The 12,492-nt window shown below is 31.2% G+C and overlaps 1 protein-coding gene across 3 annotated transcripts; it reads left to right on the top strand.

The window, feature by feature from the left end:
* The first annotated feature begins 7,543 nt into the window (after window positions 1–7,543).
* Window positions 7,544–10,121, top strand: LOC108202005 (sister-chromatid cohesion protein 3). 3 transcript variants are annotated; one of them, XM_017370364.2, is made up of 6 exons: window positions 7,544–7,684; window positions 7,789–7,867; window positions 8,168–8,280; window positions 8,412–8,504; window positions 8,764–8,927; window positions 9,226–10,120. In XM_017370364.2, exons 1-6 carry the CDS (start codon window positions 7,640–7,642, stop codon window positions 9,230–9,232), a joined length of 501 nt encoding a protein of 166 aa, XP_017225853.1. In that variant the 5' UTR covers window positions 7,544–7,639; the 3' UTR covers window positions 9,233–10,120. The 3 variants fall into 3 exon arrangements, with proteins under 3 accessions (XP_017225853.1, XP_017225854.1, XP_017225852.1); XM_017370365.2 differs by having other exon boundaries at window positions 9,229–10,119; XM_017370363.2 differs by having other exon boundaries at window positions 8,764–10,121.
* The last annotated feature ends 2,371 nt before the right edge of the window (window positions 10,122–12,492 follow it).

Genomic DNA, 12,492 nt, shown 5'->3' with positions numbered 1-12,492 from the left:
GTATGCCAACTCACCTTTTAGCCAAGGGCTTTAGATGGTTGGAGATGCTCTAAGACGTTATGTAAAATTTGTTGAACCTGTAAGACATTTCTCTTCAGTGGTATTGGCTATATTGGTTGGTTATAATTTAAAAATAGCATGTTATTAATATTTTAGATTGTTAAAATAGAATATATCAGTTCAATATAGTAATAAATGATGTGCAATCTTCCTACAGATTTCTTACAGACCTGTAGAGGTTCAACAAATTTAGCCATCCATAGGAGGTTGGCTAAATTTATAGACAACAGATCACTGTGGTTGGAGTGCGAATTTTTGAAGTGATTGGCTAAATTTTTTATTTTTGGCATGACAACTCATCTTTTAGCTAAGGGGTCTTCATGGTTGGAGATGCTCCAAGGAATTCATAGTGAGTTGCAGTTAAATATAGAGGACCACATAGTACTCCTGCTGCTGTCTTGAAGAGAGTTCTGACGGAAAAATAACTATCACAAGTGACATACAGGAGTTTTAATATAAAGACCCAGAGAATGAGAGAAAACGGATGTGGTGAAAATGAGGGTGCCGAGAAGAGCCCGCGTGGCCAGACTTAAATCGTCTCTTTGATTAATTTGATACTCCCTCCATTTTTATGTTAAGTCGCTTGATTTTGTGCACGTAATTAAAGCGCTCAAAAAACATATTTCTACGTATTTTTTTCAAATTTTTTTTCTGAATAAAAGTTTAACAAATGAATTTAATAAATTATAAAAATGATATAAGCTGATTAGAAAAATACATCCTGATAATTTTTAATTTTAAATCGATTCCTAATTTATTTTTTTATTTTAAATGGATTTTAAATTTATTACACAAATAAAATTCAAAATCAAAAATAATTTAAAATCTCGGTATAAATCAGAAAAACATGCTCAAAGAAGCTGGCTTGTTGATAACTGGGCTCTGTCCCAGGCAAACTTCAATAATAAGATCTTAAAAACTGTCAAAGATGATAATCAAACAGCCCTTGTTCTATAGTCTTTTAGAAAATCATGTAGCTTGATATCAGGAGCAAGTTTTGGGAAGAAATGTTGCACTGAAACGTACTCACATACAGAGTACGGTTCGATTTTAACATAGATGATGATGATGCGATATGAAATGATATTATTTTGTAGTTAAGAGGTTCACTATAGGATTACAGTAAAGTTAATTAAAAGCAATAATTATACTATATTATATGTGTTAATATGCAAAAAAAAACATTAAACTCGTGGCCAACTTGCAGTTGGATCACCAAACTCAAAAAACTTCTAAATGGATAAGAACTATATTTAACTTGCAGTCGACTAACTGAACTAATAAAAAATTTGCAATTGGATATGTAAGCAAAGAGATATCCAGGGTTGGAAACACGAGAGCAACCCGCTATCCTTTTGATCTCGGTCATCACTAATTAAGCACACAACCACCACACACCGACAATAGAATTACAATCACAAATTTTGATTCCGTCAAAAAACTCGTCTTTGTGGATCATCAAATTCCTGAATGAACATGTACATTTTATGATGCAATTGCCATGAGGCCAGGACCGTATGATTTGTGAAAACATATTGGTTTTGCACGTTAGAGCAAGTCCAATGCAAGATGCAAAATAGCTATAATTATTATTATAATTTAGCACTAAAAAGTGTTTTTTATTGCTAAAATAGAACTTCAACTCCAATGCTAGATTCCATATTAGATTGATCTCAAGAAATTGATTTTAAAAATATATTTGAAAGATTTTCTTAAGTTGAAGTTTAATATATATTTATTTAAAATATAACAAATTATCTACCAAATACTTTTCAGATATATTATTTAATCCACTGATTGAAGTAAATACTTCAATCAACTAACCAAAATTAATTAAAACAGCTAATTTAAACAACGATACAATACCATAAGGTGGATATATTTTCCTAGCAAGGCTTTGTTAATGGGCCGGTTCCATTGTTATATAATCTAGTTCCATGAGTGATTGTTGCAAAATAGTGTTAGCAATTTCTTTTAACTGCAGAATATTACTTGTAAACTTTATCCAAATTCATCTTGCTTTTTTATAAAAATTAATATGATATCTAATTTGAGCAAATACTCTCACTTCATGCATCACATATTATATAAACTTAACCTTTTACTAGATTAAGATCATTAATAAAATACATATAAAATATATATCATATCTTCAAATTACATAGAGTATAATTTAAAATAATGAAAATATTGCTTATTTGCATATCAATTTACAGCCTAATATTAGGTACTGCCCTCATCCTCAACTGTTTTGGAGGGACTCTTAAGTTATGCAATGTGCAGAGTGTTTATAAGGTTGACATCGATCCGCAGCGAATCTTTGTACTAGTTTGTCACTAACTTTGTAGAGGGCTAACCAATATCTTCTTTACCTATTAATTGCTAGCTTGTTTTATTCTGTGTGAGAGAGAGAGTGTGGGACTGTGGGGAGGGAGAGGGTGAAGCGGGTGTTTCAAACAACAAAATTATGGACCAAAATTTCTTGACTTATTCTGCCGACATGCCCTTGTAGACGTTGCTTATTCTCATTTCCGTGCATGTATAATTAGGAGGGTCGAGAACCATCAAGAGAATCACTAAGATTCGGTTGCGTAACACTAAATTTTAAATGGATTTTTAGGATTTAAATTTAAATACATGTTTTTTAATAATTGTCTGTTCAAAAATAATTTTAAAATATAATAGATAGATATTGACATTTTTTGCATGTAAAAGTTTCTCTCTCCACTGTTCTCTCGAACATGACCTATAATTAAGATCTTATTTTTTTGCTAAGTAATTAAAATATTATTTATTCTATCATATTTTAAATCAGTTCTTATTTTTCCGAAATGAATCATACATATAATGTATGATACTACTAACAATTTTTTTTTCTGTTAATAGACATTAATTCTAAAATTTTGATGAAAATGACAGAGGACCACAAATGTTTTTAGAAAAAAAATTGTCATAATGAAAATTCTATCATCCAATAGTATTTCTACTGAAAATATGTTTATTCATTATAATCGATTGTTCTAGATCATTATTCTCGGGAATATATGAATATGTATGCAGGTCGCAGCATATTATCCCTTTGTTTCCAACGTGAGAGAAACTGATAAAACAGTGGCATCACAAATTTTTGTTGCAGGCACTGTGGTCAACCCCACCACGACTGTTGTCTGTTGGTCAAGGCACTATATTGTGTAGTACATGCATGCAACAGTAGGTGTTTTTAATTTTTCTCTCAGCTCTTCACCTGCATTTTGGAACCTAGCTTCTTGTAATATTCTCTCTTGCTATCTGCTCACTATATATCCTCCATGTTCTTTGTTTGGTTTACTTTTGTCTTAATACTTTGTATCCAAGAATTAAGACAAAATTAGTAAATATCTTCTTCACAAGTACTACAATAGTAAATCTCAATTACTGCTTATCCATTATGGTTAAAATCTCTTTTGTACTTGCATTACTGTTTGCAAAATGTACTTTGGTTTAAGTATTTGTATTTCATACTTTCACAGTTTCACTGCTCAGCTTGCAGAATCAATGTCATGCATTACGTGCGCTTTCACTCATTTAGGTCTAAAGGGAGTCTCACTTTGCTCCACAGATATAAAAACAGGAGAGAAGAGAACAGATTGGCAAATAATATTTGGAAATGTTCTCGCTTATACTGTTATACATGCTCCAAGTTTTTGAAAGGAGGACGGAGGAAAAAAACGGAATAGAATTTTGGGTAAATTTAACATCGACAAAGGAAAAAAAAAGAAGAAAATTTCAAAATTTTCTTCCTTTTATACAACATAGTTATCTAAATCTTCAATTTTGTGCTTCAATATTTTTGATCGAAGAAAAAAAAGAGAAGATAAATGAAAAAATATATATATAAAAGTTTTTTTTAACATGATGTCGAGTCTCGAGTCTCGAGTTTAGTCTAAAAAGAGAAAAAAGTTGAAAAAAATTGATAGATGGGTAAGATTCCCATCGTATCATCCCATTTTTGGCTCCAAGGAGTGTGTACAAGACATTATTCTTAAATAATTTTTTCTTTTATCTTCCCGTCTTCTTTTTTATTCTCTCTCACACAATCTTAAAAAGTGTAAATAATTTTTTGATTTCAATTTGTAGTCCTTGATTTCCGAATTCATATATCATCAACTACTAAATTTCAAGAAAATCAAACTCGATATCTCTCTCGCTTGTCGTGGAAATCAGCTCATGCTCTAAATTCTGGCGATCATCGTTAATGAACTTTTGAGAAACTTGGGGATCATATATCTACGTGACTGATTTTTCAAGAAATAATTCAACCGAATTATTCATGATTAGTCTATTTCTGCAAAACAATACCATGTTAGTATGGAACTTAATAAACAGAATTGTATCTGAGGTACACATAGTTGTATTTGGATGGGATGAAATAAATTTTGAAATATCATGAATAATTTTATAATTGCACTCCTTCCTTCCATTTCTTAAACCCTATACCTGATATTACATTTTGAAAAAAAAGCTCCGCGCTCTACCATAATCTCATCAGAGCAACCCCAATGCAAGCTCTCCTTACTCATATTTGGTCTAGGTGGACAAAATTTAGGGGTTAGAATCAAAAATAAGTCCTCCAACGCAACTCCCTATCCCCTAAAAATTTTAGGGGAGAGAAAACTCATCTCCTTATTTGAGGGAGCAAAAAGCCAACCCATATAATGCCACACCATCAATATCACCTATAATATAATATATATATTTACTCCGACTCTAGCTCTTCTCACATATTTTTTTTTAAATATTGAATAAATATTAATTTTTAAATTATAGGTAACGGGTATAGGTAATACCATTGGAGAAAAACAACTTTTTACTTACCTATATTTTAAGTAATCATTATTTTATTATTTTTTAGGTAACCAATATAAGAATTACCTTTGGAGATGCTCTTATATCCATTTCCTAAAAAGTTCTCTCCTAGCTACTTCGATTATCTTCATTTATTTTTATTTATTACATCCTATTTTATTCTACTCCCCAAACAAAACATATTATTATCATACATCGGTAGTCCACTTCTTTAACATGTTCCTAGACCATTAGTTTCGCAAAAGTGGTCAGAGGTTGATAATTATGAGACGCAGAACCAACCCAAAACACTATCAGGGTTCTTTAAACTAGACAGAACTAAAAGCCCATATCATTAATATAACCAAATCTCAAATTTTTTTATCCCTTACAGTTCAGAAGTGTTGAGAATATATTGATGGGTTTGATCTATCTACTAATTAATATAACAAATAAATAAACTACATAAAATATATGAGAGAAAACAATTCAAGAATTAGAATTTTTAAATGACTATCATGAATGTCTAATTTATTTCTCTTGTTTACTAAAAACAATCTTTCTGATATTTATAAAATCCCCTTCCAAGATAGATTACAGTAAAAACTCTATAAATTAATAATGTCGGGATCGGAGAAATTTATTAATTTAGAGAGTTATTAATTTATCGATAAATTAATATATTATTAATTTAAATTTTTTTTAACCGATTATACTGTACATACCAAACAAAAAGGTATACTTTATATAAATTATTGTATCAAACAAAAAAGCAAATTAGTCTATACCTTTTAGAATTACATTGTAGCACTCAAGTAAATTAGTAACTATTTGTTCATATGTATTGCAAATCAATAATGACTTGTGAAGTACTGTACAGTAAATGTAAACAAGAGGAATAAATATGTTCAATATATTCTTAAACAAGTTTGGCATTTATTTAGAGTATTCAAACCATATCTCACAAGAAGACTTCTCATCTAAAAGACGTTGCGAAATTTAAAAGGAAAACAAACAACTATTTAATCATATTTCAATATAGTGTAATATATTTATTTTCAGTATCCATGAATTATTAATTTATGATTTTCTTGGGACCGACAATTATAAAGGGATCTCCCAAAAAAATCTTATTATTTTATCGAGTTTTTCAATTTTTTACATTGGTCCAAGTCGGGACCGAACAAATTTATTATTTTAGAGAGTTTATTAATTTACCGAGTATTAATTTAAAGAGTTTCTAGTGTATACCACTCTCATGGTTATCAAAGTATAATGGTAAACTATTAAGAAGTAAGGATTTTAAGTCACACAATTTTCATATCAATATCATGATCTAATACTCAAATTGTGCCCATCATATTATGTACAAGAATTATAACTCTTCTCATGATTCATTATAACTGCCAAAGATTTAATTAAAAGTTAGCTATATATTCTTACCACTATATAGAGTGTTCAATGATAGATAAACAAATTATCCAACTAAACAAATATAAAAAGTCAATTAATACTACTCACCTCTTATATTAAAGGATTAATTACTCATGATAATAGAAAATAAATATATATTTATACCACAAATCATGAGTACATGATTTAAGACTAGCCGTAAAACAAATTCGAAAAAGAAGAGGAAAAAGCATGCAAATAAAAGCTCTAGAGGGGAAGCACATCAAATTCGTGACACGGACAAATGTTGGGCCTAAGCCCAAAGTCCAGCCCTGATCCACTAAACAAGCATAAAGCCCAGCAAACCCAAGAAGCAAACCGGCGTATAAATAGAAGAAGCGTCTCGAATAAGGTTCGGAAGGCGTGTTTAGCAAGCCAAGACAGAGAATAGTACGTATAGGCCTCGTTTGGTAGCCTGTAACCCAACGTAGTAACCCAGAGTTCCATAGAACTTGTCTTAGTTACGGTGTTTGGTTATATGATATTAGAATTAAACAATGTAACCTAGACTTCCTTGGAATCTCAACTTCCTGTGAAACGGTGTAACCTAGTTACATAGTTGAAACGTGGTTACTTTGGGTTACACAGTTTTTACTTTTTATTACTTTTTATTAAAATATTATAATTTTACATATTTAGATATATCATGGTCAAATTACAAAATTTAAATTATAAAAAATATATTATATCAAAATTAATTATTTAATAATATAATATTTTCTATTTAGGATCTACTCATATTACATATATCAATTATTACAAATAATATTTTTTTCCTTAATAATATTTACTATATTTTATTATATATGTGTGTTTTACATTAATAATTTATCCATCTTATAAATTTTTTATTTATTTTTCATCTCAAATTTTGAAACATAAATTTTATTATATATTTTATTTATTTTTATTTATTTTTATTTAGATATTACTAATATTATATTAATATATCATCTCATTCAAATAATCTTTTTATATTTTATAAATCTCATTTATTATATTACGCGAACATTCATATTATTTTATGTTTATAATACACTCAAATCATTTTTATTTTATTTATATATTTATAAGGTGTTAATCTGATATTATCTAAATTGTCAAAATTTTATAGTTACATGACATGTATAAAGTATCAACCAAACACTGTATTTTTGAGTTTCACGGTAGACACACACTGTAACCCAGTTCCACGTAAGCGTGGGTTCCTGTGTAACCATAAATCTGCGGAAACAATATATCCAACATACACCACCCTCAACACACACAGAGCACACAATACACACAGACAATTTTCTAGGTCATGGAAGGAACACAGGACGCTCCGGCGACGGCATCTCGCCGTCCGGTGAGTCACACTCTCCACTTGCCACCGTCTCATCTATTTATATTTCTGTGTATGTTGTACACATTTAACAGTGTAATTGTGTTGTTAATTTTGGTTCTGAACAGAAACAAGTGCGTCCAAAACGCAGCAAGCGTCCACGCGTCGAAGCTTCGGCTCCTGAACCAGAAAGCCACAGTTTGATTGGTATATATTCAGTTGATTGTTGTTGTGTAGGAATTTTATTGCTTTATGAGTAGATCTAATGACCTAAATTGCGGTAATCCTGTGTTACGAGAAAAACGACTATTTTTGACCGGAAGCTAATTTTGACCGTTTCTAGTCGGATTAGTATCTGTATGTGTTTTGACTATACATGGACTGTTTAGCCTTTAGTAAGCAAGGGTAGGGATGTACACATAATACATATACACAATGCTCTGTATATATCCATCATGTAAACACACACATATGGAGCTAGTGAGAGTGTATTTGTTAATTTTGCAGAGGATATTAAAGGGAACAGAGAACATATTCCCCAGGTGGTTGAGTCATGGGTTGCGAGTTATGTGAAGGATCCAAAACCTGCAATGGTTGAACTTCTGACCATGTTGGTTGAGGTAATCGATTCGCGTTCTAGTTTAATTTGGTTAAATGAAGGAGTCTGTTTTCTCCGTTTTGAAAGGGTAAAATTTCCAAGTAAACACCTTGTTGACATCACTCTAACTTGTAATGTTTACCAACTGTACAGGCATGTGGAGCAAAGTACCGCATTCAAGGAAAATTCTTAGATAAAGCTGATTTTAACAAAGTTGTAGTAGATCTTAGTAGGCTGGCTCAAGATGTATCCTTGTTGAATTGTTTTGTTTGTTTGTATACTTAGAGTAATTTAAATCCTGTTTATCTGAGGCTTACAAGCTCGGTTAAGTAAATAATACTTCGTTTGTTTTGTAAGCTGTGGAAAAAAGTATCCTGTCTATTACTTTTTTACTTTAAAAGGCAAATAGCATTTTTTGCATATCTAAGCCAGGCATGACCCTATCCAATAACAATCTTATATCTTGCTGATGTTAATGTTGCCTTAACTTCAAGTCGAATCTTAGGGGTCAATGGAGGATTATAAAATTTTCAACAAGGGATTCAAGAATTTTGAAAATAACCTAGTTCTTTTCTGGGGCAACCTAGTTAATGAGTGCAAATGTGGTCTGTTGTATGATGGAATTTTGTTCGACAAGTGCATTATTGAATTCATAATTGCACTTTCAAGGTTGGTTTTTTAGCTTTAAATTGTTTCTAGATTTATTAACTTTATGCAAGCTTTAATAAGTAGGCAAATTATATGGGGAGAGGGGACTAAGGATATTATTATCCGTAGGTTGATGGGTGGATTTTTGGTCATGGGTTGTTGAGGGATGGGTGGATGGGGTGGAGCCTTGCCACTAGGCTATCTAAATCCTTAATGCTATTCTTGTTGTTAACATTGTGCTATTTTTTTCTATAATAATCTGCATATTGACTTGGTGTATCCTTTTCTATCTTACATGTGAATTGGCATTTGGCTGCAGCAGATGACAAACATCGTGTTCGTCATTGTAAGTAACATCATATGCGTGGAAAGAAGAAACTCTTTCAAGTGCAAAGTTCAAGTGAAGAAGAGGATCCTGTCAGTGTGGACGACAGGAATGACGAAGATGAGGACGAGGAGGGTCCATACATTCACTTAAGAGTAGTATACCAGAAGCTCAAGTCACTGAGAGTTTCGAGTGAGGAAAAGAAAGGGAGGGTCCATACATTCACTTAAGAGTAGTATACCAGAAGCTCAAGTCACTGAGAGTTTCGAGTGAGGAAAAGAAAGGACAAACAAGTACCGAGAACTTAGCAGCTTCTAGAACTTCAGGCATGCGATGAATTATGTCCTACTGTTAGACTGGTTTGAAACTAGTTGAAGTTCACAATGGAATGGAATTGGGAGAGCATGGATTGGCATTTGCATTTAATATAGGAGGGATCGGAGGTAATGTTTATAATTATTTTTACTTCTTCCATTCCTTAATATTTCTTGGCAAATTACACTAAAATCCTAAACTGCTCTTTAGCAAAAAAAAAAAAAATCCTAAACTGCTTGTAGGGGCGACAGTGGGTCGGTTTGCGCGGGTTATAAACAATTATTCAACCCAATCCAATTACTTCGGGTTGGTAACTTTTGAACCCGTTAAAAAAATATTATCACATAACCAGAGCCGTGCCTGAGATTTTATGTGCCCTGTACAAAATTTTAGAATGGTGCCCTATAATTAAAAATAAAATAAAATAATAAAGTAAATAAAATAAAAAATTAACTAAATATCTTCTTTTATAATATAATTTAAATACATCGAAAATTAAGAGATAAATTACAAGTACATAATTAATAAGATGCAATCATTATAAACAAAAAAACAATGACATAAACCTAATTTATATGTAAACCTATTTAAATTTTATATAAATTTATAATTTAATATTTTTCATTTAATATTTAAACATTGCATGTAGTTATAAAATAAAATAAATTAATCAACTAAGAATTGAATTACTAAAATGTATTATATTTTAATGAAATAAGTAAGACTAGTACTAGTCTATACTAAATTATTATAATTAATTTTAATCTTTAAGATCAATATAACATGTTTTAAGTTTACTTATAATTATAATTGATAATTAGTTAGCATGTATTATTTTTTAAACTTTATTCTATCTGCACTTTTCTTTTTTGAAATGAAATTATAATTACTTTTTTTCTAACATTATATATTATAGGTATAAGGCACTAAAAAAAGCCCCTCAAATTTTTGGGCCCTGTTCGAGTTGAACACTTGGAACACCCTCAGGCACGGCTCTGCACATAACCCAACCCTTTTCACTGTATCTCGAGTCGGCTCGGGTTGAGTATAAAACAAAAATATTTTAAAATAAAAGTGTCTAGACTCATCCCGACCAACCCGAGCCGAGATATAGGGGTTGTTTGGTAACCGGAAGCAATTTCTGCTTCTGGTTTCTACTTTTCTTGAACTGTTTGTGTAAAGAAGTGGAAGCATTTTTAAGAAGTTGAGCTTCTGCTTCTTTTCCAAACACTTTATTAACTTATTTACTTTTCACTTGTATTCCACTTCTTTACTTTAAGTATGGAATCACTTTTTTTAAACTTGGCCAAACGGTCTCATAGTCATTGTTCTAAAAATCGGTCTAGGCGGCCGCCTAGGCGCTAGGCGGCACCAAAACGCCCGAACTCGGTCTTAGGCGGTGAATTAGGCGGGTTTTTTTTATATTAAAAATTGGTCCTAGGCGGTCCACATCCCGCTTAGGCGGTCCAGGCGGCCAATAATAATAAAAAAAAGATTTTTAATAAATAAAATCTAAAATTATGACTATATTATAAAAAAAATTAGGTATCCACTTGTATTTAACTTAATATCCTATAAAAAATTAAAATGATTAATTTTATTTAATATTTCTTACTTTATTTATAAGATACTAATTGATATATATTTATTTAATCAATAATTTTGTATTACATGTATCAAGTATTTATTTTTAATATATGATATTATATTGCTTACCAGTTTGACTCTACTAATAGTGAAAAGTAGATAAAATTATTAAATTATAATAATTTAAAAATAATATATTTCCTATTAATGCTCCAATTAATCTTTCCGATTAATCCCCGATTTCCCGATTAATCGCTAGAAGGTACCCCGATCGCCCTGGGACGCCTAGCGATTTCTGAAACATTAGATATAATTAGAAGGGTTGAGTCATGTGATAATTTTTTTTGTAATACGTTCAAAAATTACCGGCCTGAAGTTATTAGATTGGGTTAAATAATTGTTTATAACCCGCCCAAACTGACCCGCAGAATTATAACCCGTCCAAACTGACCCGCGGACACCCCTGGACATGTCTACTAATGTAACTTAACAGATAGAATTGTATTTGAAATAATAAAATTTGAATATTCAGCAAAGAGCCAAGGGTCTGACATCTACTCTCAAAATTAGGGCTGAGCAAAAAATCGAAATAAAAACGGAAATGGACCGAAACCGGTAAAACCGATAAAAACAGAGCCGTAAAGAACCGAGCCGAAAACGAAAATTTGTAAATTTATCTGAGTTCATGGTTCGGTGGTTCCGGTTATTGATTAAAACCAAACCGAACCGATTATTTAAATAATTAATTAAATATTGTTTTTATATAAATAATTATAAGATTTCCAGCTACTGCTAGGTTAGTTTATGTAATGAATGATTCCAAGCTGTTGTTAAGACTTGCCTGTTATTTCAATGCGTTAAGATTAGTAACACAAACACATGACAAGCAACATTGAAGTAGCACAATTTTCCTTCCTTTTCGTAAAACTTACCTGTTGTATCCTTCCTTTTCGTAAAACTTACCTGTTGTTTCATTGCGTTAAGATTAGTAACACAAACACATGACAAGCAATATTGAAGTTGCAGTTTTCTTTCCTTTTCCTACTAACTCCTTTCCGTGCAAATCAACATCAGAATGTGTTGTTCCTTGTTGCCGAACAAATTTAGATGGACACACTGTCATTCCTTATTGTCTCTTGAGAGTATAAAAAAGTATCATCATTTTCAGAAACCGATGAATCGATGAATAATGGTGCATACAATTAACTAACTTCCTCGAACAAAAGAAATAATAGTGCATCATTTGTCGATTTTGTAACCTAAACCGAACCGGAGCTTTCTAAACTGAACCCGAACTCGAACTGGCAGTTGTAGTTTTCAATTTTAAAAACCGAAGTTATATGATTTCGGTTCCAATTT

The sequence above is a fragment of the Daucus carota genome, chromosome 9 (genome assembly GCF_001625215.2).
Source record: "Daucus carota subsp. sativus chromosome 9, DH1 v3.0, whole genome shotgun sequence".
Lineage (NCBI taxonomy): Eukaryota > Viridiplantae > Streptophyta > Magnoliopsida > Apiales > Apiaceae > Daucus > Daucus carota.
Note: the sequence above shows the minus strand (reverse complement) of the source record. Positions and strands in the feature narration are given on the sequence as shown.